A 24,641-nucleotide genomic window follows, 5' to 3' on the forward strand; every position below is an offset into this window, starting at 1 on the left:
AAAAAAAAAAAAAAAAAAAAAAAAAAAAAAAAAAAAAAAAAAAAAACTTAAATTATTTGCATCTGAAGACCCTCCAAGAATAGAGAATTGCAAAAGTAGCACATGTATAACATTAATAACAGGGCGTTTATACAAAGAAAAACTCTGAATAATGATAGGACTATACAAAATTAATTGCTCTCTAATCACTGTCAAACAACTAAATTCTACTTGTGCCTGTAATCACAAGAACCTCCTTTCTTGCAATGTCCACTTTCATGATATTTGCACAATTTTTGCCCTTTATTACTGTAAGGAAGCCTAGAAGAACCTCCGCCGCCATAAGATGGTGGCATCCCCCAAGATTTGCCTCCGTTCCCTGGATCTCCGCCGTGAGAGCCACTGTCCGGGTTCGAGAATCTATCCCCATTCTTACCATGTTCGTTACTCCACATGCCCTGATTGGCTGATGGGGCATGCCAATTGGGATTCATGTTCATAGGTGGCATCGGTCCGAGGTTGGGGGCAACCCAACTCGGGGTTGCGTTTACCTGAGGTGGTATGGAGCTATGCGCTTGCCATCCTTGAATGTTGTTTCTGACTGGTGGTCCTTGACCTGGGGCATTCCAACCTGGGTTTGTACCTACAGAAGCAGAACTTTGAGCTGAAGACCCCCACATCATACCAGTAGCATTCGGAGGTGCTGATGGAGCCCAAGTCATGTTTGGATTTCCTGATGGCATTGGCCCCCAGCTATGGTTCTGAGACTCCAACCCGGGTCGTGGAACGTTGCTTTGACCTTCAGGAGGACCCATTCCCCACGGTATATTAGGCGGAGTTGAAGACTGAATGTGTGGTGGCGGGTTACTCGGAATAGGAGGCATCGATCGCCAAGGCTCAGAGGATGAAAAATTAGTTAAACCGGGTGTGGAAAAACTCGCTGTCGAAGCATTTTGCGCAGGTGACATCTCCCCCCAACGCCTGTGAAGAGTTTGTCCTGGCGGCATGCTAGAAGAAATGTTTGTTTCAACAGTTTTAGTTTCAATAGGAGGATTGCGACTGTTGATGGATTGTACTAGAGAATGAAGATTTGCACTAATGCTTTTAATATCTGCAGCTGGATTCACCAAAGTATCATCAATGATAGATGAAGGCCTTACTGGCAAAGACTGATGATTTTGAAGTCCATTTATAGGACCTAAACCCGTGCCCTTTTCTGCGGCGTTCAGGCCAGAATGTGAGCGCAAGGAATCGTTTTCGGATCCTTGCATAAGTGAAGAACCGTGCAAACTGCCACCACCTCCTGAGGAGGCGAACGGTGCAGGCATTTGAAATGGCTGCTCCTTCGTTCCTCCTGAGCTGGGAGTAGGAGAAGGAAGACTCGTAAAGTCCTTATTACCATGGTCAGACGACCATCGGTCTCCTGTGTACCTGGGGACTTCTATCGAAGCTGAGGCGGGTATACCAGTAGGGCTAACTTCAGTTTGAGATTTCCATCTTCCTCCAGCAGATTGGCCATAAGAAGTTGGATTAGTATGTGGATTTGAAGTACCAGTATTCTGAACATCCATACCTGACTGCACGGTAGATCCCTGAGGCTTTGCAATGAAAGAAGAAGCATGTGCGTGTGCTTGAATATTGTTGTCCACGGATGAGGTATCCTTTGGGATCTTTCCCGCTAAGACATCGGTAAGAAGTAGGGAGTCGTCTTGCTTGTCTGAGGCTCTCCATACTCTCAAGTCTGCAGGAAAATAGCCTGTGTTACTCCACTTACGAAGTTGCACCATCGAAAACGGTCCCTGCACTTTCCCAGATGGATCCTGATAACGCCAAATCTTCTCTGTTTCGTTAACTATAGCAGCATTTTGCGTAGTCCCTACAGATGGAGCTGCTGAATTTACCGAACGAGCGGCAGAAGGCAACTCAGACGCTGCCCCAGACGAGGCATTCCCGGCAGTCATTTCTGAGCTAGGCGAAACTTGTTGCTTGTCCCACTTATTTGTTTTTTTAACATCTCCCTCCCTTCCATGGCTCCAAGAATTTTCATTTATTATTTCACCAGAACCAATGGCATCTTCACCTTGGTTAGAGAAGCCTTTTCCAGACAAGTTCCTGCTCAAGTCCCGATTCATGCTTGAAAAGTTTCTAGTACCACTCCAGGAATCATTCAAATTTGAACCTGCTTTTCCAGGAGAAACTGGCTCCCTTGTCCTCCTACTAAAGCCTGAGCCTCTTGACAAGGTGTAGGTTTCTGCACGTAAACCGATTACGTTATACTAGCTAGCTAATGAAAAAGAAATGTGAATTGACAACAAAAAGAAAAGCAAAAAACCTTGTCTCTTATCATCTGCTTCGTCCTCATCTTCAGATTCATGACTCGGATCCATATTTGGGTCTGTATGTATTCCCGGTAGCTCCTCCAGTCTGCGCTGCCGCTCCTCGGGTGTCTTCAAAAGCTGTAGTTTCTCAACACATTCTCTAAGCGTTGAGAGAAGTCAAGGAAGATAATCATGGAATTCTCTATCTTATTTTCATGCAGAGCGTGCAACAAAATAAATAAAATAAAGATGAATTGTTAATAATCTTGTAGTCTTTATTCTAGTTGTGCACTCAAAGAAATAGGGAGTGATCTCCTATATGAATATGATCTCTGCCACTTGCATTCCACATTAAAAAAACAAACTATAATTTTTAGTTTTCAAAACTTGATTTTAAAAACGTTTCCTAAAAAGTAGGTAACAAAACAAAGAAATCAAGAATCGTAAGTAGTAATCGAACCGGGCCAATACATAAAAGTTCAACTTTTCCCATAGATTCCATCTTCCAGCTAACGTTCTGTAGTCCCTTCAAAAAAAGCAGGACTAAGTTTTTCATCTAGTCTGGATTCATGGAAGGTGGTGGAAGGAAAGAATTTTCAAATTATTTTAAGACGGAACAAGATAGGACATGGAAATTTCCCACCATAATCTGTTTCAAAGTACCTAGAGGGCAGAGGTTTTACCCAAAAAAAACATGATTTTTCCAATAAAATTCAGCCATAATTCAACAAAATGTTGTAAAAAGGATATTCTTTTCGACGCCCTTTTTCACTTGCTCGATCACGAAGATGACTCAGTCGAACTATCTCGGTTTCCATCCACTGGAAGGGAGACATACAAAGAAATAGTAAACTATAAGTCAAACAAGTGGTATCTAAAATACAAATAGTTTGGCTTAAACATATAAACTACTTATATGCAACCAACCTGACCAGAAAAATGAAAAGAAAAAAAAAAAAAACTTTAACAACTAAAAGATGCCAAGAAAAAGGAACTAATGTTCATTTACATAATGAGGACATTTGGGGAGTTGCTGACCACAGTTGGCGCTGATTATTTCATAACATAGTGCAAATCAACAATCTAACATCACAGTCCCCTAAAGATTTTCAGATCAATTCACACCACCAGCAAATATTGTCTTCTTTGAGTTTTTCTTTTCGGGCTTCTCCTCAAGATTTTTAGAACGTGTCTGCTAGGGAGAGGTTTCCACACCTTTATAAATAGTGTTTCGTTCCCTAAATCTTCCTAAGATCAATTCACACCACCAGCAAATATTGTCTTCTTTGAGTTTTTCTTTTCGGGCTTCTCCTCAAGATTTTTAGAACGTGTCTACTAGGGAGAGGTTTCCACACCTTTATAAATAGTGTTTCGTTCTCCTCTTCAACAGATGTGGGATCTCACAGTGAGACCTTAATTTCTTTATAGTTTCTTTAGGTCAGTTGCTCATAATAATTCTTAAATGCTCTTTTTATTGTTTTTGACATGGTGACTCAACGTTGATCTATCTCTACTTAAAATCTTGGTTGCAAAAGTTCTTATACAGAACGAAAGGGAAAAAAAATTAAGAGCCTTATCCAAACAAAGCCATTAATTGTTTGTCAAAAAGTAGCGGATACTTAAGAGGCCATGTCAGTACAAGCATTAGCTTCAAATGTTTCAAGAGTTAGATGAATCTTATTTTTCCTCTAAAAATAAAACAAGGGGAGGACCAGACAAAAGATATCGACTAGCAGGTAAATAATGATAGTACATTACAATGACAAACAACTTTACTAGTTATCTGCAGCAAACTCGAAGGCCGACATGAACAGGTCATCCAATTAAAGGACAAAGGAAACTTTAAAAAATATTTCCTTTCAAAACATGCATCCATGTCAAATTCTTCCAGGATCAGATGTATCAAATACTTTCCAGAAGCATATATAAAAAAATAAATCCAGAACTGTTAACAACAAATACTTACATCCTTAACTCTAGCATCTTGAAGCGACATTGCTCTCTCCTGAAGGTCACCCTACAAGGGAGAATTGATTTTTTAACATACTTTGAACTTATACTCAATATTATTGTTTATGAGAAGCTTGAATAAATAATTAAATAGAAGATAAGTAAAAAAGAAAGGTAAAATTACCACAGTCAGACGGTTAAGGATTCCACACTTAATGCTCTGTCTGAGACGCTTGCACTCCTCCTGAGCACCACCGTCACCGAAAAAAAGAAGGAAAAATACCCACAAAAAAAAAAAATGATTAAACAAAAATATATGTACCGAAGAAATTATAGCTACACTTGTTTTGCTGGTAATCCAGTTTTAAGAAGATATTCAAGCACCATATTTGTATTAAAACTACCTCTGTGAACTCTTGATTCGAGATAATATCAATTGAAATCACTTCTGTCTTGTTCAAATTCAAGATCTCTAGCAAGATATCTGTCATCTTTTTACCAACTTTATAAGGCTCAGATGCTTTGCTTGTACCTGTAAGAACTTAACATTACTTCTATAGTTCTATCAAGTTCTTAGAAGAGGCAAATGGTTAAGGATTAACATTTCTTCCAACTGTAAAGGCACGACTCCTCATACCTACAACTTGAACCAGCCGGTATAAATCTTGTTTTTGTGCATTGCCTGATATTCTTATCCTCACAAAAGAACCAACAACCTTTTCATGAAAACTCTCCTCGTCTTCAATCAGATATTCCACCAAATTACGTCTCAGGTAGATTAAATTAATGTTGTGAATATCAATGGCTGCATAGTCATCAAGGTTAGACTGCAATCCTCTCTGATCACCTTTTTTCCGCATCCGGCGTTTCTTTTCTTTCCTAGTCTTTCCCGACGCATCGGTGTACCCATCACCTTCCAACTGACTTGATTCAGTATCGGCAACACTCCCTTGGAGATCATTTATCCGCACATCTTCTCTGATGAGGAAATGTGACTCTAGGAGCTTCAACATTTCAAAATGTCCTACACGTGGCTTTCCAAACAAATTCTCAAGTCTTGAATCACATATGATTTGACTTTTCCTACGAGGATCACGAAGCTTATTTCTTTTAATATATTCTAATAAAAGAGCCTGCACGTCAAACTGAGATAAAACAGTTCTATCACCATTCTTCATGTGCATAACAAACTCCAAGAGCTCTTTAGATGCCCACTCAACATTGTTATCCGTGGATGGCCCTTGAGAATCAGGTATTATTGGCATACTAGGTGAATTGGTTTCCTTTGCTTGGGATTTTGACCTTCTCTTAGCTTTTCTTTTCTTAGAACTACCAGATTCTTCATTTTCAGAAACTTCCAAATCTGATCCTCCATCAACATTACCATCATATAGCTCGCCAGGTGAATCGGGTCTGCTATTTAGTGTTTCAGATCCTTTCCATGGGTTTTTTGCATGAACAAGTTCATCCAAAGTTAGAGAAAGGCTTCCTTTCAGGTCAGTCCAGTATTCCTTGAAAAGATATTCCCAGCTAGTTTTGTCATTAAAATCAATTTGGCCCTGTACAAGCACAAGAATGACCAAATAAGCAAAATGGCCTGATGCAGTAAGACACATCTAGGATACTGCATTTGGAAATCTGCTTTATTAAAACGTAGCTTTTACTGTTTATATGCATGAGTGAGAAGTGATAACACATAGAAATTGAGAAATAAAGTGATTTGCAGAAATACAGCCAAGACAATGATGATTATCTGCCCTGGTAGTAGGGATGGAATGTATGCAATCTGATTTTCACATCACTGAAAAATTCTTTCACATACATAGATATAAAAGTTTCTCTTAAGATCTAAACATAAAAAGGAACAACGAACAATTAATTTCACAGTTCAATCATTTTGCAACCAAAGAAGCCCTTAGCCTACAGTCCTTTTCTTGCTAATATGACTCCAACTTTTGCATCTATTGAAATCAACAAGAAATGCACATGACAGGAATAAGTTGCATCTTATAATGCGAATGTTTCAAACAAGAACAACCACGTACTCATTACTGATTAACCAACAAAAGTTGAAGTTTGGAAGTAAATTGAAAATTTATGAAAATTCACCAAAATTGAGTGTGTGTGTTTAACACTTTTCTCCATCTACACTGAGGATTAATAAATGTGCAATTGACCTTCCATCCCCAGCTCTTTGGTTCCTAACGAGCTAAAAACCAACCAACCACATCATCTCCACCAAGCTATATTTCATAGCCATGAAGGTTGCACGTCAACTAATGAACAATGCCTGTATGCGTCTGCAATTAAATTCACTCAAGTGCCAGCTGACGCTCAGATCTATCAAAAAGAGTTCTGCAGAAAATTTGATGCATGGAAGTAATGACTATTAGAAGCAAGACCCACCTTCCAAACATTTCCTTGAATCCATTACCATATACCTTTTCCATACTTCATCTAGTCCATGAATTTCTAATATATCGTTTTCTCCCTCCCTAACACTTTTACAAAATACAAGTCCTTGTCCCTCCAGCCATATTTCACGGAACCTTAAGATGGCTTTGGAGTTCATGAAGATATGGGCTTGCTACTCCTAAGGTAACAGGGTACAAGGAAATGCAACAGAAACAACACAAATAATGATATGAAGAAGGGAACACATTCGAATTGAAATGAAATAAGAATGACTCTTAATGAATAGTCAAAAAATGAAAACTCATGACTGATTTATGATGAACTTCAGACTATTTCATGCATAATCTAACAAGGACAACAAAGTTCGGTGATTTTGTCTCCCAAACGTTATATTGTGTTTGTCTAACTAGTTACCTATGTAGTAAAGCTATGCTGTTCTTAATTCATATTGTTGTATACTTGCTGCAAAAGAAAAGGTTTCTCCAAACTTTATATGTCCAAAATGATAATGAGACAAAAGTAATGCAGCAAAATGGAGACAGCCAGAAATATTAAGAACATATTTGCAATTGAGTACACCTGAACAGTATTCATACATTTTTGGCACTAACAGAGTAACACATACCTTTTCTGTACTTCCCTGCTCATTCTTTTCAATCAACATAACAAATCTCATGCACGCCTCGCAGAAGCCTTTGTTACCTCTAACACACAAAATAACAGCATTTTTTATGCAGCCCTTGCACAAGGAAAATGTACATGTGTAACACATGTAGTGGGCAGTCTTCTCACAGTTACTACAAAGATGCCAACCTAAAATCATTATAAAAGAAAACCTTGAATGAGAACATAAATAAAAAAAAGTTCACAAAGTAGGCAAAGAGGAGGGGGAAAAAGTACGAAATTATTGGCCAGATTATTTCCAAGTCTATAAGCAGAGGGAATGACGGTAGAATCATACAGAGTGAAGGCTTACAAGAAAAGGAAACGCTTTATATGTACAATATGCATGTCATTGTTCAGTAAATTTTTATTTCTCTTCCATTGATAAGAAAAAAGCTCAATCATTAACTTATAGATGGAAAAGTTTAGTAAAAAGTATACTCTTGAAGCTCACTTAATGTATAATCAAAAAACAGTGTTGAACCTATATCCTCCCAAAAGGGATTACCAAAAAAGTCACACCAATTTGGCAATTACATTGGGAGTTGATTATGAAAAGATGGAGAAGAAAATCTATAATCTTAAAACAAGTCAGCATAACAAACAAAAATGATCCACAGCACACGAGTCATTGCGTTAAAATTCGAAGTCTTATTTGAAAGAAAATGATGCAGAACTTTCACCTCGACAGGCTACAGCCCTCTTGATTTCCAACATAAATGGCGACCTTTACCACCCCTATACTAATTTATTTTCCAAATCAATAGCTAAAGTTTCTACGATAATTTTAGTGTAGAATTGAAAAAAGTTTATCCATGAAGATTTACCTACACGGTCTCCCCTTCCCCTACCCCACTCGCTAGTTGTATCGAGAATAAGGAGAATTGTCATTGGTAAAGATAGACAAAAACGTCCTATCATCCGTGCTACAATTTTCAGTCAAGTAGAATACTTCCCAATTCTATTGCACTATTTTCAGCGATGAAGTTATATTGAACATGCATTTTAAGATAAGAGCAAGAATCCTTTGGCAGACAATAGTTTGGTACTCGTTGAAATTTTTGGTTTTTGAGAAACATGAAGGTCTACAAAAGAACAGAGGGGTCATCTTTGAAGTGGGTTTAGTTTTGCACATTTCAACCCTCTAGATAATTTCAATAAAAAAAAAAATTGGGATATCCCTTATTATTCTTCACAATTGGAGTCTCTTCTTGTACTATCTTCTTTTGAAACTCATTTTGTTTGTTACATGCCTGTTTATCATATTGCCTTAATTTTTGGAGTCCTATTATTCTTAAAGAAACTTATTTTCTTGTGTCCCATCATTGAAATATTTGACAACTATTTCCACTTCCACAGTACAATTTTATAAACAACTAAGCCTCCAACATTTTTCCATATGCATATATAGTCCAATGTAGAGCGACTAAAATTTCACTCTCCATCCTTTCTTTATTCAGAGGGAAGATGCTGCAGCTCAAACTCCAGACCCACACCGACGAGGAAAACTGACTCGATATGATTCCTGATTCCAGAACACCATAGTGCAGGTCATTTGGATGTTAAAATCTACATTATAATAATCTGCAGCGATCTGCACATAGACCTTTGTAAAAGCAAAGGACAAGAAGTCTGGATGCAAAGACTTCCTTTTCATAAACATTTTAGAAAAAATACTCACTAGTTACTCAATTTGTGAAAGGGAATCATTACAGAAAAGAAAGAAAATAATAAAGAACGAGAAACCCCCAAGGAACACCATGATGAAGGTCTAGAAACAAAACCCTCTAACAAATAAGATAATTATCGATGACCCTTACAAAAACAAAAGAAAAAACCCCTTAATTCCTTTCCACCCACAACGGCCAAATAGTGGCTTTCGGTTTCACCATGTAATACAACGGAATTGAATGAGATCATAAAAGATTCTGGCCGGATAAAAGTAGGGTACAAGCAATTTATCAGGAAAATGGAAATAACTTTTTCACCCAAAAAAACATTCTTATCTTGGTCCAAAAGAACAAGAAAACATCAGGAACACACGCTAAAAAAGGCTAATATCCATGTAGGAAAAACGAATTACTCAGAATATGTAATATAAGACAGCAAATTACCACAATTCCATCGACCCTTGGCTCGGAAGAACGCCTCATCACGATTAATACAGGAAGGGTGGTACGCCTTGGGACAGCCTCTGGAACCAAGAGAAAAAAGATCAACATAAAATCTTAATAAAAAGATGGTTTAGGATGCCACTGAAAAAACTAACCTGCGATCACAGAGTACAAGGTCACCCCCATCAAAACAAATAAAGCAAACGTCTTCTTCCACCTTCTTCCTAGAAGGCACTCTAGCTGGAGCTTTAAAATTCTTTCCACGCTTCCTTTTAGCCCCACTGCTACCTTTACTTGCCTCATCAACCTCCTCTGTAACATCCATCTCCTCAACCTCCTCCGCTGCTTCTGTTTCCCCCACCAAGTATGTCATGTTTGCATCATTCTCCTCTGATCCAATCCCTTCATCCACCAAATAAACCCTGTCATCGGCTTCCTCAGTCTCTTCTTCCATAGCTATTTCCTCCATTTGTGCAGTCTTGTCGTCCAGATTCTCCATTGATTCGGCTGTGTAGTTTGTCACATTCTCAGCCTCTGCAGTCTCATCTACCAAATTCTCAATCTTTCCAACTTCGGCACTCTCATCAGCCACACCCAATTCTTGCACCCCTGCTTCCCTATCTTCAACGTTCTCAATCTTCAACATTTCAATGCTGTCGTCTGTTACTTGCACTCCCTTGATCTCTGGGGTCTCATCTGCCAAATTTCCCGACATCGTCGTCGCATCAGCAGCCTTGTCTTCCAAACACATTCCATCCACCTCAACAGTCTTGTCTTCAGTATTCTCCATAGTTACCGCCCCATCAATCTCACTAGCAAAATTCGCCAGCTCCACCTCATCAGTATTGCTTGACTCATTCTCCATCTTCAAAGTTTCACCAGTTCTGTCAGCTAAATTCTCCGTCCTTCCTTCCTCCACCACAGCCCCATCTACCAAACTTTCTTTCAACTCGGACTTCTCCACAAGCTGCACGGGGACGCCTAATTTCTCATCCTCCATAGAAAAATTTTCTTGCTTTGCCACCTCTATATCCTTCGAATCTTTGGGATCATCGGCATTTTCTTCCACCTCTTTCTTCTCCACCAAATTGGCTGCATCTGTAGTATCTACACCATGCACAAAAGGAGTCGTTTCTGCAAGCTCAGCCAAAACATCACTCAAGCATGTGTCTGTCTCACCGCAGCCAACAGTATTGTCTGGAAGATTCACCATCAAAACGTTGCCCTCAACCTGATTTTCAGCACCACCAACCAAATCCATTTCACATAACAAGTCACCTTCTCCAAATTCAGCAACAGCCTTCACCTCCTCCGCCCCTGCATCCTCCTCTTTCACATCATTGAAAACCGTTTCCCCCAATAACCCCATCGCCGCAATATCCGGTTCAACCTCCAACTTCACTGAATCTTCCCCCATATCCTCAATACCGTTACGACAAGCCTTCACCCCGGCTATCTCTGTCTCCTCCACCATATCCTTCTTCTCCACCTCCAAACAAGTCTCTGCAACAAGACTCTCATCCCCACGAATTGCATCGCTCGGCTGCAAGGATTCAACGCTTGAATTGGATGGAAACTCCACTTCATTAATAGCGGACTGGAACAAACAATGCTGTTCTTCATTGCTGCGAAGCTCCCGATGGGTGTCACACTTAACATCCAAGTCGTTGCCATCATCAACGGAGAGAAGAGGTGATGATGGTTGGTCATGTTTGGAGGAATCGTTCTCTTCGGCTTCCATTTAGAAACAAAATTAGGATTAAAATTAGGATGGCCCGGAATTGAAACCCTAGGGTTTTAAGATCCACTTCCCCCTCTGACTAGATTTTTACGGTACAAATAGAGCGTTTGCAGAAAAAATTGAGTTTCGCTTAGCTCCTCCCTCTCTTCGATGATTTCTTTGTTTTTATAATTTGACTTTTTTTTTTCATTTTTTTTAATTTTTTTTTTATATATATAATAATTTTGAATTATGATCTTAAATTTAAATTAAAATAAACAAAAAAAAAATTTATTTCTATTATTTTCTCGCACTTACTTTTATATTAAAATTTTAATTTTAAAAAATTAAGTTACTATATTTTTGTTAAAATATTTAGATTTCTTATGACTATTCCATTTTAAGTTCCACTAGTTTTTATAATTTTCTTTTAGTTAGTTAATAAAAATACGTTCAAATTTTGCATTTTTATCTAAAAAAAATGCCTAATACCCTTAAACTTTAAAGAAAAAAAAAATTACTTTGTTTTAAAAATATTATTAAACTTTTAGAAAAGGTTACCAAATATCTCTAAACTTTCAAATTTTTCATTAATATGATTAATATTTTTTTATTAACTTTAAAAAAATGTATTTTCGTAAAGTGTCCATTGTTAATACCATCTTTTTAAGAATATTTATAAACTTTTAAAAGTAACATTAATACTCTTAAATATTAGAACAAAGAATTTAAAAATTTTGACAATTAGTTTTGACTGTTAGTACTTTAAAGTGAAAGAGAAAGATAATTTGTAAGGGGTAGATAAATGATTATTGTTCGATATTTCTATTAATTTGATTTTTTGAAATTTCATACTTATTATGTTTTAGTCCTAAATACACCTTACAAGTTGTGCATACATCTTTAAATTGATTGTGCGATGCCTCATTTGATAACACTATTGTTCTCAATTAATGCAAACTAGGTCGAATAACCCGATATGAGCACAACTCACAACGTCGTTGATAACAAGCATCTCAAATGCAAGTCGAAGTTCATACTTTACAAGGAAATTTCATTAAGAGTGAAATCAACAAACTAAACTAATGAACCATTGAAAGGAAGTCGTATTATATTATAGAAGCAAGATAAACAATACTAAAAATTCATGGTCTAACCCACAAAACAATGTTTGGTAACAACATGAGCAAATACTACCCATGTAAGCAGCAAGCAGCAAGCAGCACGCAGCAAGCAGAGCAGAGCAATCTATAGAGTTTAGTTCCCAAAATGTCTAAACTCGAAGCAAAATCCGAAGGCCTCTTCCTAATCACGTCTTCAGTACCTCCTGGGATAACGCTCCATAAACCGACCTGATGGGCATTCGTATGCTAGGTGACCACGTCCCCCACAGTTATGGCAAATCATCAAAGGGCTCATGCAATCCCTACTCATATGGCCAAGCTGCTGGCAGGTCCTGCACACAACATCCCGGTAACCACCACCACCACCACGTATACTGCCACCGCCACTGCCGATGCCTCGGTCTCCCCGGTCTCCGAGGACATTGGATTTCGGACACTGCCTGGCTACATGCCCAGATACATTGCACAGGTTGCAAATAGGGTCATTTGGACAATCGCGAGCAAGATGGCCTGTCTTCCTGCAATTGTTGCATGCCTTTTCATTAGTACAATCAGCTGCTATATGACCCTGCTTGTAGCAATTGTTGCAAAGCCTCAAGTCCCCGGGTGGCAGCGGAGGAGCTGTGCATTCCCTGGCTCGATGTCCTGCCTTCCCGCAGGTGTGGCAGATACCTTCATTTGAACAGCTACTTGCAACATGACCAGGTTCACGACAATTCCAGCATAGTGACTTCGTTGTGCACTCTGAAGCAATATGCCTAGATGCAGTATCACAAATTTATACATAGAAAAGTAAGCTATAAAGAAAAACGAGTGTCATTGTTCTATCAAATGTATGCCAATAAGCAAACTATAATTTGATTCAATGACAGAACAACTGCTTCAATTGTATCTCCCAATTATATACTCGACTCAACTTCAAATCTCAAATTCTGAATTTTAAGATTGGTGAAACTGTTGATTAGAGGCTACAAGATTGAATACTCCACGCCAATGACATGATAGCATAGGACCAAATCCGTAAATTTAATGTCAAGTAGAATGGAAAATAACAACCCACCCTTTGCAATGCCAGAAAATAAGTAGAATCGTGAATATTTAATGTATATTTGGAATAACTCGACTATTCTTTAAGTACCATTGAAAAGTTAAATCATTTTAGACATGTCAAGCATAGCTTATTGTGTGATTTTATATCATCACAATCACTTAAAAAAAAGTTGAGGCATTTCTGAAACGATCACAATCACAAACTAAATAACAATCACTTAAAAAGTTGGATCAATGTAAAGATAGATTGAAGAAACACCGTAGATAGATTGTCCAAAATTGTTTCATAAATGATTAAAGGAAAATCTAAAAAATATTTAGCAAAAAAACACATTTCTAATTAACAGAATGCAAAAAAAAAAAAAAAAAAAAATTATATTGAAAATAATTTTAAAAACCAGGCTTAAACGGGCGAGTAATCCAAACACGCCCTTAGTTTAGTACAAAACGAGGATTCTCACAATAAAATGTATCCAAACAAGCGGCAAAGGCAATAAGCATAAGATCAAGTTCCCTTACCCAGGGAGACCACAGTTGTGACAAATTGCCACATTAGGGCATTCTCTTGCAAAGTGGCCAGGACGCTTGCAGTTCTTGCAAAGATTGTCTCGACTGGAGACAAAATCAGATTAAGATTACAGCTTCATGCCAAACAAGGAGAAAATGAAAGATAAACATAATGAAGAAATTAAAAAGAAAGGTTCACCCACAACATTATAAGCTCCCTCCGCAATAGTAAATCCCCCATATATATATATATATATATATTAAATGGAGTTTTAGGGAGTAAACAACTCAAAAGTTTTCCCAGTTACACTGGTGAACACACAGTCAACACGCAGACATTATCCTAACTAATCAATACTCCACTCTGACCTTGAACAGTAAAATATCCCCAAGTCTTCAGCTTTTCTCACCAGCTCATAGCCAGAACAAAAGGATCCATGAAGAAAGCAGTTTATAATCTTATAACAAACCATTAATAGAAAAGTTGCAATATGAATTTCACCAAGTCATGTCACAAATGACAAAACTAAACCATGATAAAACCACAACGTTTTTTTATACAAATAATCATGCCAAAAAACAGAAACATCAGCATCAAATACTACTACCATACAATTAGTATAACATGAATATTATATCCATTGCAGCTGTATTGGAGACTTCCATGTCTGCTCAAGCATGATTAATGCAGAGATTTGTCAACTTGATCAATGACAAAACATTCAGAACCAGCATAGCACAATCATGCAATAGTTACATATAATTCCTTTAAAACATAAGAGATATGACTCCATGACCATGTGTGTGCATGTGTATCTGTGTATGAATTGAGAAGAAATGATATTAATTGATGGTTGAATGAAATATACCCAATCTAAACAGGGGGGAGATAGCTCCACAGCCAGAAATGGATTACAAAAATAACATGACTGCATTAAAAAAACTCATACATCTGCAGATTCTACCCAGCCTACATATCAGATATGAGAAATAAATAATTTATCAGAATAATAAACCTGAAACCCCGACGTGATTCTCTCCTGTATGGTGCATCACGATATGAAAAACGATCAGACCGGATCTTACGAGCCACTGGGCTCCTGCTTCTGCTCCTGCTTCGACTCCTGCTATCCGAACTCATTTCCAAACTTATTCTTCAACACTTATCCCCGCTGATACGTGAAAATATCACCACCACCAAAATATTACACCAATGCTGCCTCCTCCCTGTCCACATAACAACCACACACCCAAATTCATATCGACGAATCCAAATCAAACTCTTTCCTTCCCTTCAAACAGAAAACACCAAGTGCCCATCCCATTCAACAAAGGAATAATTCCAACAAAGTAAATACCACATCCCCCCAACATCCAAGAATAATTATCCAATTCTTCAACTACATTCTTCTCTCAAGTATGGCTCGTAAACAGTGAATATCACCAACACATCACCAAGCAAAGAATTAACCCAGTAGTGGATCATCCACAAACAACGTCCAATAAATTTCACATTCCAGATTGCTTCATCAACTTCTTTCACTATTATTACCATTAAATTATTAATATCAAAACCTTTATAATTGCCACAGTTTACAACTGATGATCCCACGAGTTGTCATTTTTGAAGCAGCTCTTCCACTAGTTACTATTTTTGCAGTGAAATTTATAGAGTCCATTAGGGCAACCGTTACAGTTATCAACCTTAGTCCCATAATTAGCCCATTCCAACATAATGTTAGAAACTACATTGACATAAACTGGATAGATATTTTTCTAATAAGAACGAACAAAGCTAACACGGCGAACTAATTACCATACCTAACACCAATAATAACTACAACTGCCACAAATCATTAGATCTATTCAGACGTGATCGGTTGGCGTCACATCATACTGGGAGAGAGAAAATATTCATGTAATCTACAGCGCTGGAACTTATAAACCACTTCACCCCTTATCTGTTCACAACCCCGAAGAATGATGCAGAGGCAACATAATGCATCGGGAATCGCGAAAACAATATTTATACAAAAAAATAAGATTCATTCCAATGGTGTAGAATAAGCGTCTACATGAACTACAGAAAAGAATAATGAACCCTAAGCCTCTAGCCCTAGAAATGCAATGAGACGACAAAACAAAACTGTGAATCAAGAATGAAAGAGAAACGAACCTAATGTCAATGGCTCTATTCTTGTGGCCAATATTGCCGTAGCTCAAATGGTTGAAGATGTTAAATTACGAACGAAGCTGCAACTGAGAGACGATTCGCGGAAGAACAGCCGCTCGAGAACGAAGATTTGTGACGTGAAGACGACGAAAAGATGCATATCCGGATCGTAAAGATGAGAGGCATAATTGGGCCTCGATTTGGCAACTGTTAAAGCCCATTAATATTATGGGCCTTGCTTCAGCCTTCACATTCCTCTTGGGCCTAATATCCATAAAATTCGTCGTGGGTAATTTTTTTCATTTATTATTCTTTAAAAAAAATAGTTATTTTCAATTTTTTATTATTTAATATAATATTTATTTAAAAAATATAAAAACAAATCATAATAAATCAATTTATTTCATAAATAAACATATATATTATACCAACATAATTTTTAAAATTTTAAAATTTAATATAATTAATCTTTACTAATTAAAAAAAATCTACAATTTAAATATTATAATTAGATTAAATTAACTAATTTATTTTTTTTAATATAAATATAAATATTTATATTAAGTTTTTTAATTGTTTATGAAGTGTATTTTTGAGGGAGGAGGCACGGCCGGCCGCCGCATTATCGGGAGTCTTTCTACTGTCGTCTCGTTCTCTTCACAACAAGCAATCCCTCTTCGAGTCAAATTTTTTAGGGTTTCAATTAGGTTGGTTCTCCGATCCCTTTCCTTTTATCTTTCTTTCTCTATCCATTACTGTCATAATTGATTCATTTACAGTTCATCTATCTCGTTCACGCCATCTGTGGATTATTTGTTGTATTTTACAGTCACTTGCTAGTTTCTTATGTTAATTTTACGAGAATTCATTGTATTTTTGAAATTTTAAAAGTCGAAAGTACAATTATTTGATTTGCTGCGTTGATTTCAGTTCATAGAAATGTTTGTGATTTTTTCTTTGTTCGAGGCTTACAGTATTCAGATTAATAATAAAGAGGAGAGGGCAAGGACTGAGGTTAGTCGATGAAATTGAAATTGACAGACATGGAGACCGTAGGGCATATGTTATTCATTTGGAGGGAGACGAGTGATGTAGTTAAGTTTTAATTGGGGTTGTGTTAGAGGATTGTTGGGAGAGGAGTTAAGGGGAAGATCATGGGTTCATAAGGAACATTGTCTCCATTGGTATGATATCTTTTGGAGAAACCAAAAGTAAGCCACGAGAGCTTATGCTCAAAGTGGACAATATTATACCATTGTGGAGGTTCGGGATTTCATACCATAGTATTAGAGTCATGCCCTTAACTTAACCATGTCAATAGAATTATCAAGTGTCGAACAAAGAAGTTGTGAACCTCGAAGGAGTAGTAAAAAATAACTCAAGTGTCGAACAAAGAGTGTACTTTGTTCAAGGGCTCCAGAGAAGGAGTTGAGTCTCGACTAAGGGGAGGTTGTTTGAGGGCTCCATAGGCTTCAGGTGAGGCTCTATGGTGTATTTTATTCAAGGGGAGGATTTTTTAGGATTGTTTGGAGAGGAGTTAGGGGGAAGATCATGAGTTTATAAGTAAAAAACAATATCTCCATTGGTACGAGGTTTTTTGGGGAAACCCAAAGTAAAGCCATGAGATCTTATGCTCAAAGTGGACAATATTATACCACTATGGATGTTCGTGATTCCATAACAAGTAGGGTTCTTAGATTAATCTTTGTAATCATAGGAAATTTTGTGTGGAATTAGTCTTTCTGTTCTTGTTTTGATCCTCTTTATTTTCCTTTTCACTTAAAATTTATGATCATTAATTAACCTATCATTAAAGCTTCCTTGCACTGTTTTTATGCTTCTTCTTGCAGTTTGGGCTCTACCAACTTCCTCTCCCTTCCCCTTAGTATGGCTTTATTTCCTTTGTTTTGGATTGACTGTGAATGGAATAATTTGACAGCCAGTAAGAAAATTGGGATAAACCATAGTTTTGGATTTATACTAACCCATTGGGCAACAGAGCCTCCATATATTGACCTAAAAGATATTGCAATTTACAAAACACTAGGATCTGGCTCGTTTTTGTGAACTGAAACTGGTAGAGTTACTTTTAGTTGAAAATAATGGTTTGAGTAATTTATTTCCAGTCATTAAAGGTTAAAGCATTTCTGATAAATGTATACATACCCATGGGGATATCGCTTAAGCTTGTGGAATTGGTCCTTCTTTCTTGTTTTGATTCATTTTCTGCCTCATCACCTAAAGAAGGCGATCATTAATGAACCTGTTCTTCATGTTTCCCCTATTATTTTTAGTTCTACTTCTTGGAATTTGGGCCCTACCTTCTTCCTCCCCCTTGCCCTTATCATGGCTTTACTTACTTGATGCACTCGGAATGGAATATATTCACAACACCCTTTCGTGAACCATTCTTTATCTACTGACTGTGCAGCAGGGCCATCATTAAATGTTTTGTAGTTAAAAGAGATGGTCTCTGAGATTTTTTTCATCCTTTCTGATAAATGTCTACTTATGGTTGTATGGAACAGCATGTTAGAAGGATCTGATTCTTCTGATCTTGAAAGTGGACAAGAATCTAAGGAGCAAATCGATGATCTTACTCCTGAAGACATTGCTTGGGCTGATTCTTGTCTGATTAAAGAGATACCAGATATTTTAGATGGCAATTGGAACCATATAAAGGATGCCTTGTTAGAAGTCTTTGATCTGTATCCTCAAGGTTTCGAATCTCCTCTTGCTGTAAGTGATAATGTTCCAGGAGGTACTAACGATGACGTCGACGTTGACATGCTTCGGTTTAAGAATGTGAAGAAGTCAACAGAAAGAGATAGCGATGATCCTATGAACGATGTCGATTCTTCTCTTTCATTGTCTTTTAGCACGAATCCACTTTTACCCACTTACAAAGAGGAGGATAATGTTCCGGGAGGTACTAGTGATGACATCAACATCAACATGCTTCTTTCTAATAATGTGAAGAAGCCTACATTTTTCTCGAGAGATAGCGATGATCGTATGAATGAAACAGGAATGGCTTCAGAAGATCAACAACACCATGACGACATCGATACTTCTCTATCGTTATCTTTTAACAAGAATCCATTTCTACCTACATACAAAGAGGAGGTAGATGGGAAGGAGAGTATTCAAACTGAATCTAGCCATGATTTACCAGAAATTGGATTTGAGCCTCCAATCAATGATATTTTCCAGGTCTGGGATTTGAACCTTCCTCCAATCGAAAACGATCTCGTCGAGCAGCTGAACAAAGCTCTCTCTGAAAATTCTACTGAATCAGTCCGTTTACAGGATAGTAATTTCAGTGTGTTGAAAGATTTCAATGATGATTTACTTGATAGCTTAATCGACAGCATATCTGACTTGTCTTTAGGACCGAAGAAATACTAGAAACATAGTATGGAGCTATTGATTTCTGAAATTCCATGCAGCCGACACATGGCGCTCTGTTATTTGATAACTTCTCTCAAATTCAAATAGAGGGTGCTTTCAACTAGGCTACTTGGAGGCTTAAATGATATAGTTTAGTGTGAATAGTTTCATCAGAACTAGTTGTCCAAAGACAGATAATTTTCACTAAGACATAACACTTGAGAAAACACTTGGATTAAGTCTAAGTCTAGATTAAAGTCCTCCAATTTTACTCGGAAGTCTCCAATTTTAATTGGATTATAATCTCTGAAAACATGATAATATGATATTGTTTCAGGTCGATTTTTCACGTCGATAACATGATATTGTTTTTGGATTATGTTCTCTGAAAACATGATAACATGATATTGTGTCAGGTCAATAACATGATATTGTTTCAGGTCGATTTTTCACCAAAAAGGTCGTTAACATGATATTGTTTTTGGATTATATTCTTTGAAATCATGATAACATGATATTGTTTCAGATCAATTTTTCACCAAAAAGGTCAATAACATGATATTGTTTCAAGTCGATTTTTCACCAAATATTGTAAATTAGACGAGCGTATCAATTTTCCACCAAATATTCTAAAATATTTAGACGTTATGAAACTTAACGATGAAAATAGTTTTTATTTATTATTTTTGTTAGCCTATGCTATTATCTAACGAATAAAAAGTTATTCAAAACGTGTGGCGACTTTACCTTCCACATTTTATGACTTCTACACTAATATCAATTATCAACCATACTTCCTATTCTTTAATTTATTCTAAAAAAAACTACCCGTTAACAATTTTTCTTAAAATAATTATCAAATTAAATAAATTTTTTTATTTTAATTTTAACATAAGATTTTTTTTTATAATAAATTAAAATATTAACTGTGAAATGGAGCATATCAAACTAGAAGATAAAAACAATTATAAAAATAAACTATAATTTCTGTTATTTAGCAAAATAAAAAGGCGTTATCTTTACAGCGGCTTGCCGTGACAACCAAGCAAAGAAATATTCTAAAAAGAATTTTTTTATTTTTTTTTATTTTTTTATTTTTCTATTGATATTCAAGTAACTCTTTATCCATATTTAAGAAATCATATAAAGAATGACTTATAATTAGATAATAAAAAAAAAATATACGTAGAAGATATAATATTAAAGTTAATGTATTGGAAATGAATTTTTAATTTTTAATTTTGGTTTTTTAAAAATTAAAAAAATAATTTTTAATTTAACAAAATTTTACTAATGGGCTATGAATCTCATTGAAGAACGGTAGAGAAGAGATGGAAAGACGTTCTTACCCCTCCCGAGACTCGTATTAACATAGAACAATTCTTTTTAAATTTTGAAAATTAAAAAAAAAAAATTGTTTTTATTAATTAATATTGGTGGATATTATGAGAAAGGCAATAAAAAATTAAGACAATTAGTTTAGGAATGGACCCATCAAATAATTGGCAGCCGTGCAATTAGAAGATATTAAAAAATGATAAAAAAAAAATAAAAGGAATTGAAAAGGGAAAATAATATAAATAATTATTTTACAATTATTTTAAAAATATTATGTTTATAATTTGATTAATTATAATAATGGCTTTTCACTTCAATTTATAAACTGTTTAATAATTTTTAATTCGACTTTGTCATCCTTTTCAAACTGCCCCTTATCACGCCACTAACTCAATTCTTTTCATATACTTTATAAAAATTTAATTATTTATTTATAAAATTTTGAGTAAAAAAATATTAGATAAATACGTAGAATTTGAAATTGTTTTAAATTTTTATATATTTTTTTTTGGGTTGGACTAAAATATATATATATATATATATATATATATATATTTTTAATACTCTAATTTTTAGTATAAAGTTTAATCATAGATTAATTTTCTTAAAATGCGATTGTCGGATACTCTTTATAAGATTTTAGGTTCGAATCTCTACATTTTCACAGGGACAAGATTTAATTTAAAAACTTATTATTATTTATAATTATTTTCACTTGATTCAGCTCAAAATCAACCCAAAATGAAATAAATAAAATTATTGTTTCAGAATTTTGCGATTTGAAAGGATCTGAAACCCCATACCACTGCTTCGAAAATTCATGAACCGGAAAAAAAAAAAAAATGAGTGAGTATAAAAATACGGAATAAACAGTCCAGCTAACTATTCATACTTAAACGGCTCGTGTAACAACCCCAAGCACTACTGGTAGATATTCTCTAGTTCATAGATTTGAAATGTGTCTATTGGTGAAAGGTTGTCATACCCTTGCCAGGAATGTCTTGCTCCCCTCTTCAACTGATGTGAAATCTCGCAATTCATCTCTTTACGGCCCAACGTTTTTATCGTTTTCATATCCTTACGAAGAATATTTTGTTCCCCTTTCCAACCGATTTGAAATCTCACAATCCACCTCTTTAGGGCCCAACAGTCTTATTTGTACACCCTGATTTTGATTACCATTTGTAATCGTTCAAGCTCTATCCTAGTAGATATTGTCCGTTTTGACCTGTTATGTACAGCCGTCGGTCTCGTGGTTTTAAAATGTCTATTAGAGAGAAATTTTCACACGCTCATAAAGAATGTTTTTGTTCCTCTTTCTAGCCTCTCACGAACAAAAATTGGGTTAGGTGAGAAGGAGCTCGATTTCCGTAACAAACCAACGACATGAAAATAGTAACAAAAGGTTTGGGTTAGTTGCCTGCACGTCCACAAACATGCTACAAATGGTGCCTTATTGGACGCCCACTCCTTTCCCAATTCCCATCTTCCAACCTTAATCAACTACTTCACTTATTTTATCCTACAAAATAAACTATATTCTAATCACTATTTTTTATTATTATTTCATAATTTAATAATAATTCAATAATGTTACGTTTATATTCAACTGAAAAAAAATACATAAATGAACCAAAATCACATATGAATTAGAGCAATTTTGAATATAAAATGATCGACGATTAAAAATTGAACTCACTGTTTATATTATACAATTTTGTCGATAGCTCAATTATAGAAATTTCAAAATTAAATATTTTTTTGTTTGGTGTAATTTAAGTTCGGTTTGGATTTTTTTTTTTTTTTCTGGTTTGGATTGGGTTGAATTTTTTGAAAACTGACATTTTTTATTCGATTTACAGGTTGACATTTTTTTTTGTCATGTCAACCCGAACAACCTAGAAATACGGTTATAACTTATACTCTATTTTTAAGAAGATTAATGACACGTGACTTATAAATATTTGATATTTAAATTTTATAAGATTTTAATTATTACTATAACAACCCGAAATAAGTATGATTTTTTTAAATAATAATAAAAAGGATCACTCGACAACCTAACCTAACTCAACCCGAAAATAGAGAATTGAGTTGGATTGAGATGTCAACTTTGTTCGAGTTGCTCGGGTCACCAACCCAACGGATTAGTCCAGATTTTTCCAACTCCACGTGTCCAGAGTTCGAGGACTAATGATAAAATATATATATATTATTTTGACCGACAAATATTGCAAACATTTTATTATAGATTTGGTTGACAAGATTTGAATATTAAATATTTAAATTTTGATTTAATTTATATTTGAAATTTATTAGGTAAATGTCTTTGTCTAAAAAAAATTATCAAATACCTAATATCAATTGTGTAGCAATAAATGGAAAATAAATAATTTTATTCATTTTTTCTCTCCCTACCCTTTGATTATGATTGCTAGGGATGTTGAAGGGTGAGATTGGGTGGGAAATGTCTTTTTTACCCATTTTAACTTAGTTGACTTTTAGGTCAATAATAAATTTTATTTTTTATTTTTAAAAATAAAAAATACAAAGATTTGAATTTTTCACAAATATATGTCAGAAGTTGACAATAATTATTTAATTACATTATAATTTATAACACTTTAAAATTTTATAATTATATTTATATAGTTAATAAAATTTTAAAAAAATTAATTATATGTCAATTAAACGATTACAAAATAAGAACAGATAAATCATAAAATTTGGTAAAATGTTATGTCTCCGCCCGAGTAAAAGTGTTATGCGAAGTTAAAAAGATAAAGATAGTCTGAGGTTTGAATCTTCTTACGCTCGAATGTTGTTGAACAAAGAAAAAAAATATTAATTTAATTTTATTGCATAATTCTATAAATATTAAATTACCATAGATTAATTTATAAGTGATTTCTTGTCAATCACTTTAGAATCAAATCATTTCAAAATTACTCGAGAGATAATGAATTTTAAATTGATTATTTACAATATAAAAGAAAAATAAAATAATAATAATAACGACTATAAACCAATATGATTAGTCTAAAAATGATTATTATTTATTTACTTTTACAACGGTGTATAATTAGAATATAATTAACCCAAAAAATAAAATTGAAAATTTTGAACTAATATAAATTGAATTAGAAAATTATATATTAAGCCTACAAGTTAAATGAGGAATAATTATTTAAATTTAGAATTAAATTTATAATTTAACAAAAAAAAAAAAATCAATTTCATATTTATTATTATTCTAATAAATTATTGTTTCTAAATTTTACAATATTAAATTAAAGAAAATGGAAAAAAGAGATAAAGAAAAAAAAGGAAAAAAGAAAAAAAAAAGCGCTATCAGTATTTATTATTCATTTTGTCAACTTTCCCAAGCTTTTCTTTCCGTTTCGCTTCCAACAGGCTCCCCGCAGATCCAACGGTCACCGACAGCCATATTTGGAAACAACGCTGCCACGTGGCGTCATATCTGCCCATCTCGCCTCTTAATTTTTCTTTAATTTTTATTTTTTTTTCATCACGTGGCACTCCAAGCTTTTAAATTAGAGAGGGTTATTTTAGTCCTTTTATATTAAATAAACATAATTTTAATTCTATTAAGAATTAAATTTTCGGATCTAAAAAATAATATATGTTAATTAATATTTATTATTTTAAGATTAAATATTTTTTGAAATGAAATAAATGGTGAGAACAATTTTAATTTAATTTTTTGTAATTTATTTAAATGAAAAAGGAATAGAAATGAAAATTTTAAATTACGTGGGATAATTGAAAATTACGGAGTTATTGACATAGAAAAAGATGATGAGGGTACTTTGGTCATTTCACTTTTTTTTTTTTTTTTTTTTTTCCCGGGGGAGAGAGGTTCGGTTGGAGGAGAAATTT

At 35.0% G+C, this 24,641-nt stretch overlaps 3 protein-coding genes across 4 annotated transcripts; 1 reads left to right on the forward strand and 2 right to left on the reverse strand.

Annotated features, from left to right (window-relative positions):
- Positions 1–80: 80 nt before the first annotated feature.
- LOC111469319 (zinc finger CCCH domain-containing protein 44-like) lies at positions 81–11,318 on the reverse strand. Its single transcript, XM_023114556.1, has 10 exons — positions 9,595–11,318; positions 9,440–9,519; positions 7,288–7,475; positions 4,885–5,806; positions 4,652–4,779; positions 4,432–4,491; positions 4,264–4,314; positions 3,048–3,118; positions 2,312–2,463; positions 81–2,230 (listed from the first exon to the last, which is right to left on the reverse strand). The coding sequence occupies exons 1-10, from the start codon at positions 11,178–11,180 to the stop codon at positions 207–209; spliced, it is 5,262 nt and encodes a 1,753-aa protein (XP_022970324.1). The 5' UTR covers positions 11,181–11,318; the 3' UTR covers positions 81–206.
- Positions 11,319–12,139: 821 nt separating this feature from the next.
- On the reverse strand, positions 12,140–16,182 carry LOC111470120 (zinc finger protein GIS2-like). Its single transcript, XM_023115615.1, has 4 exons — positions 16,017–16,182; positions 14,857–15,067; positions 13,853–13,945; positions 12,140–13,041 (listed from the first exon to the last, which is right to left on the reverse strand). Exons 2-4 carry the CDS (start codon positions 14,979–14,981, stop codon positions 12,477–12,479), a joined length of 783 nt encoding a protein of 260 aa, XP_022971383.1. The 5' UTR covers positions 14,982–15,067; positions 16,017–16,182; the 3' UTR covers positions 12,140–12,476.
- Positions 16,183–16,609: 427 nt separating this feature from the next.
- Positions 16,610–19,565, forward strand: LOC111470037. 2 transcript variants are annotated; one of them, XM_023115504.1, is made up of 2 exons: positions 16,610–16,720; positions 18,542–19,565. In XM_023115504.1, the coding sequence occupies exon 2, from the start codon at positions 18,543–18,545 to the stop codon at positions 19,419–19,421; it is 879 nt and encodes a 292-aa protein (XP_022971272.1). In that variant the 5' UTR covers positions 16,610–16,720; position 18,542; the 3' UTR covers positions 19,422–19,565. The 2 variants fall into 2 exon arrangements, with proteins under 2 accessions (XP_022971272.1, XP_022971265.1); XM_023115497.1 differs by having other exon boundaries at positions 16,610–16,719; positions 18,532–19,565.
- Positions 19,566–24,641: the final 5,076 nt, after the last annotated feature.

This window comes from Cucurbita maxima, unplaced genomic scaffold (assembly GCF_002738345.1).
Source record: "Cucurbita maxima cultivar Rimu unplaced genomic scaffold, Cmax_1.0 Cma_Scf00002, whole genome shotgun sequence".
Taxonomy (NCBI): domain Eukaryota; kingdom Viridiplantae; phylum Streptophyta; class Magnoliopsida; order Cucurbitales; family Cucurbitaceae; genus Cucurbita; species Cucurbita maxima.

Coding starts and splice junctions, on each gene's coding strand:
- LOC111470037 (XM_023115504.1), top strand. CDS start 18,543: ATGTTAGAAGGATCTGATTCTTCTGATCTTGAAAGTGGACAAGAATCT.
- LOC111469319 (XM_023114556.1), bottom strand. CDS start 11,180: ATGGAAGCCGAAGAGAACGATTCCTCCAAACATGACCAACCATCATCA. Junction 4,492..4,651: donor CGAATCAAGAGTTCACAGAG/GTAGTTTTAATA, acceptor GGTGGTGCTCAG/GAGGAGTGCAAGCGTCTCAG. Junction 2,464..3,047: donor GAAAAAGGGCGTCGAAAAGA/ATATCCTTTTTA, acceptor ACTTCTCTCAAC/GCTTAGAGAATGTGTTGAGA.
- LOC111470120 (XM_023115615.1), bottom strand. CDS start 14,981: ATGAGTTCGGATAGCAGGAGTCGAAGCAGGAGCAGAAGCAGGAGCCCA. Junction 13,946..14,856: donor GAATCACGTCGGGGTTTCAG/GTTTATTATTCT, acceptor TTTTGTCTCCAG/TCGAGACAATCTTTGCAAGA. Junction 13,042..13,852: donor CACAACTGTGGTCTCCCTGG/GTAAGGGAACTT, acceptor TACTGCATCTAG/GCATATTGCTTCAGAGTGCA.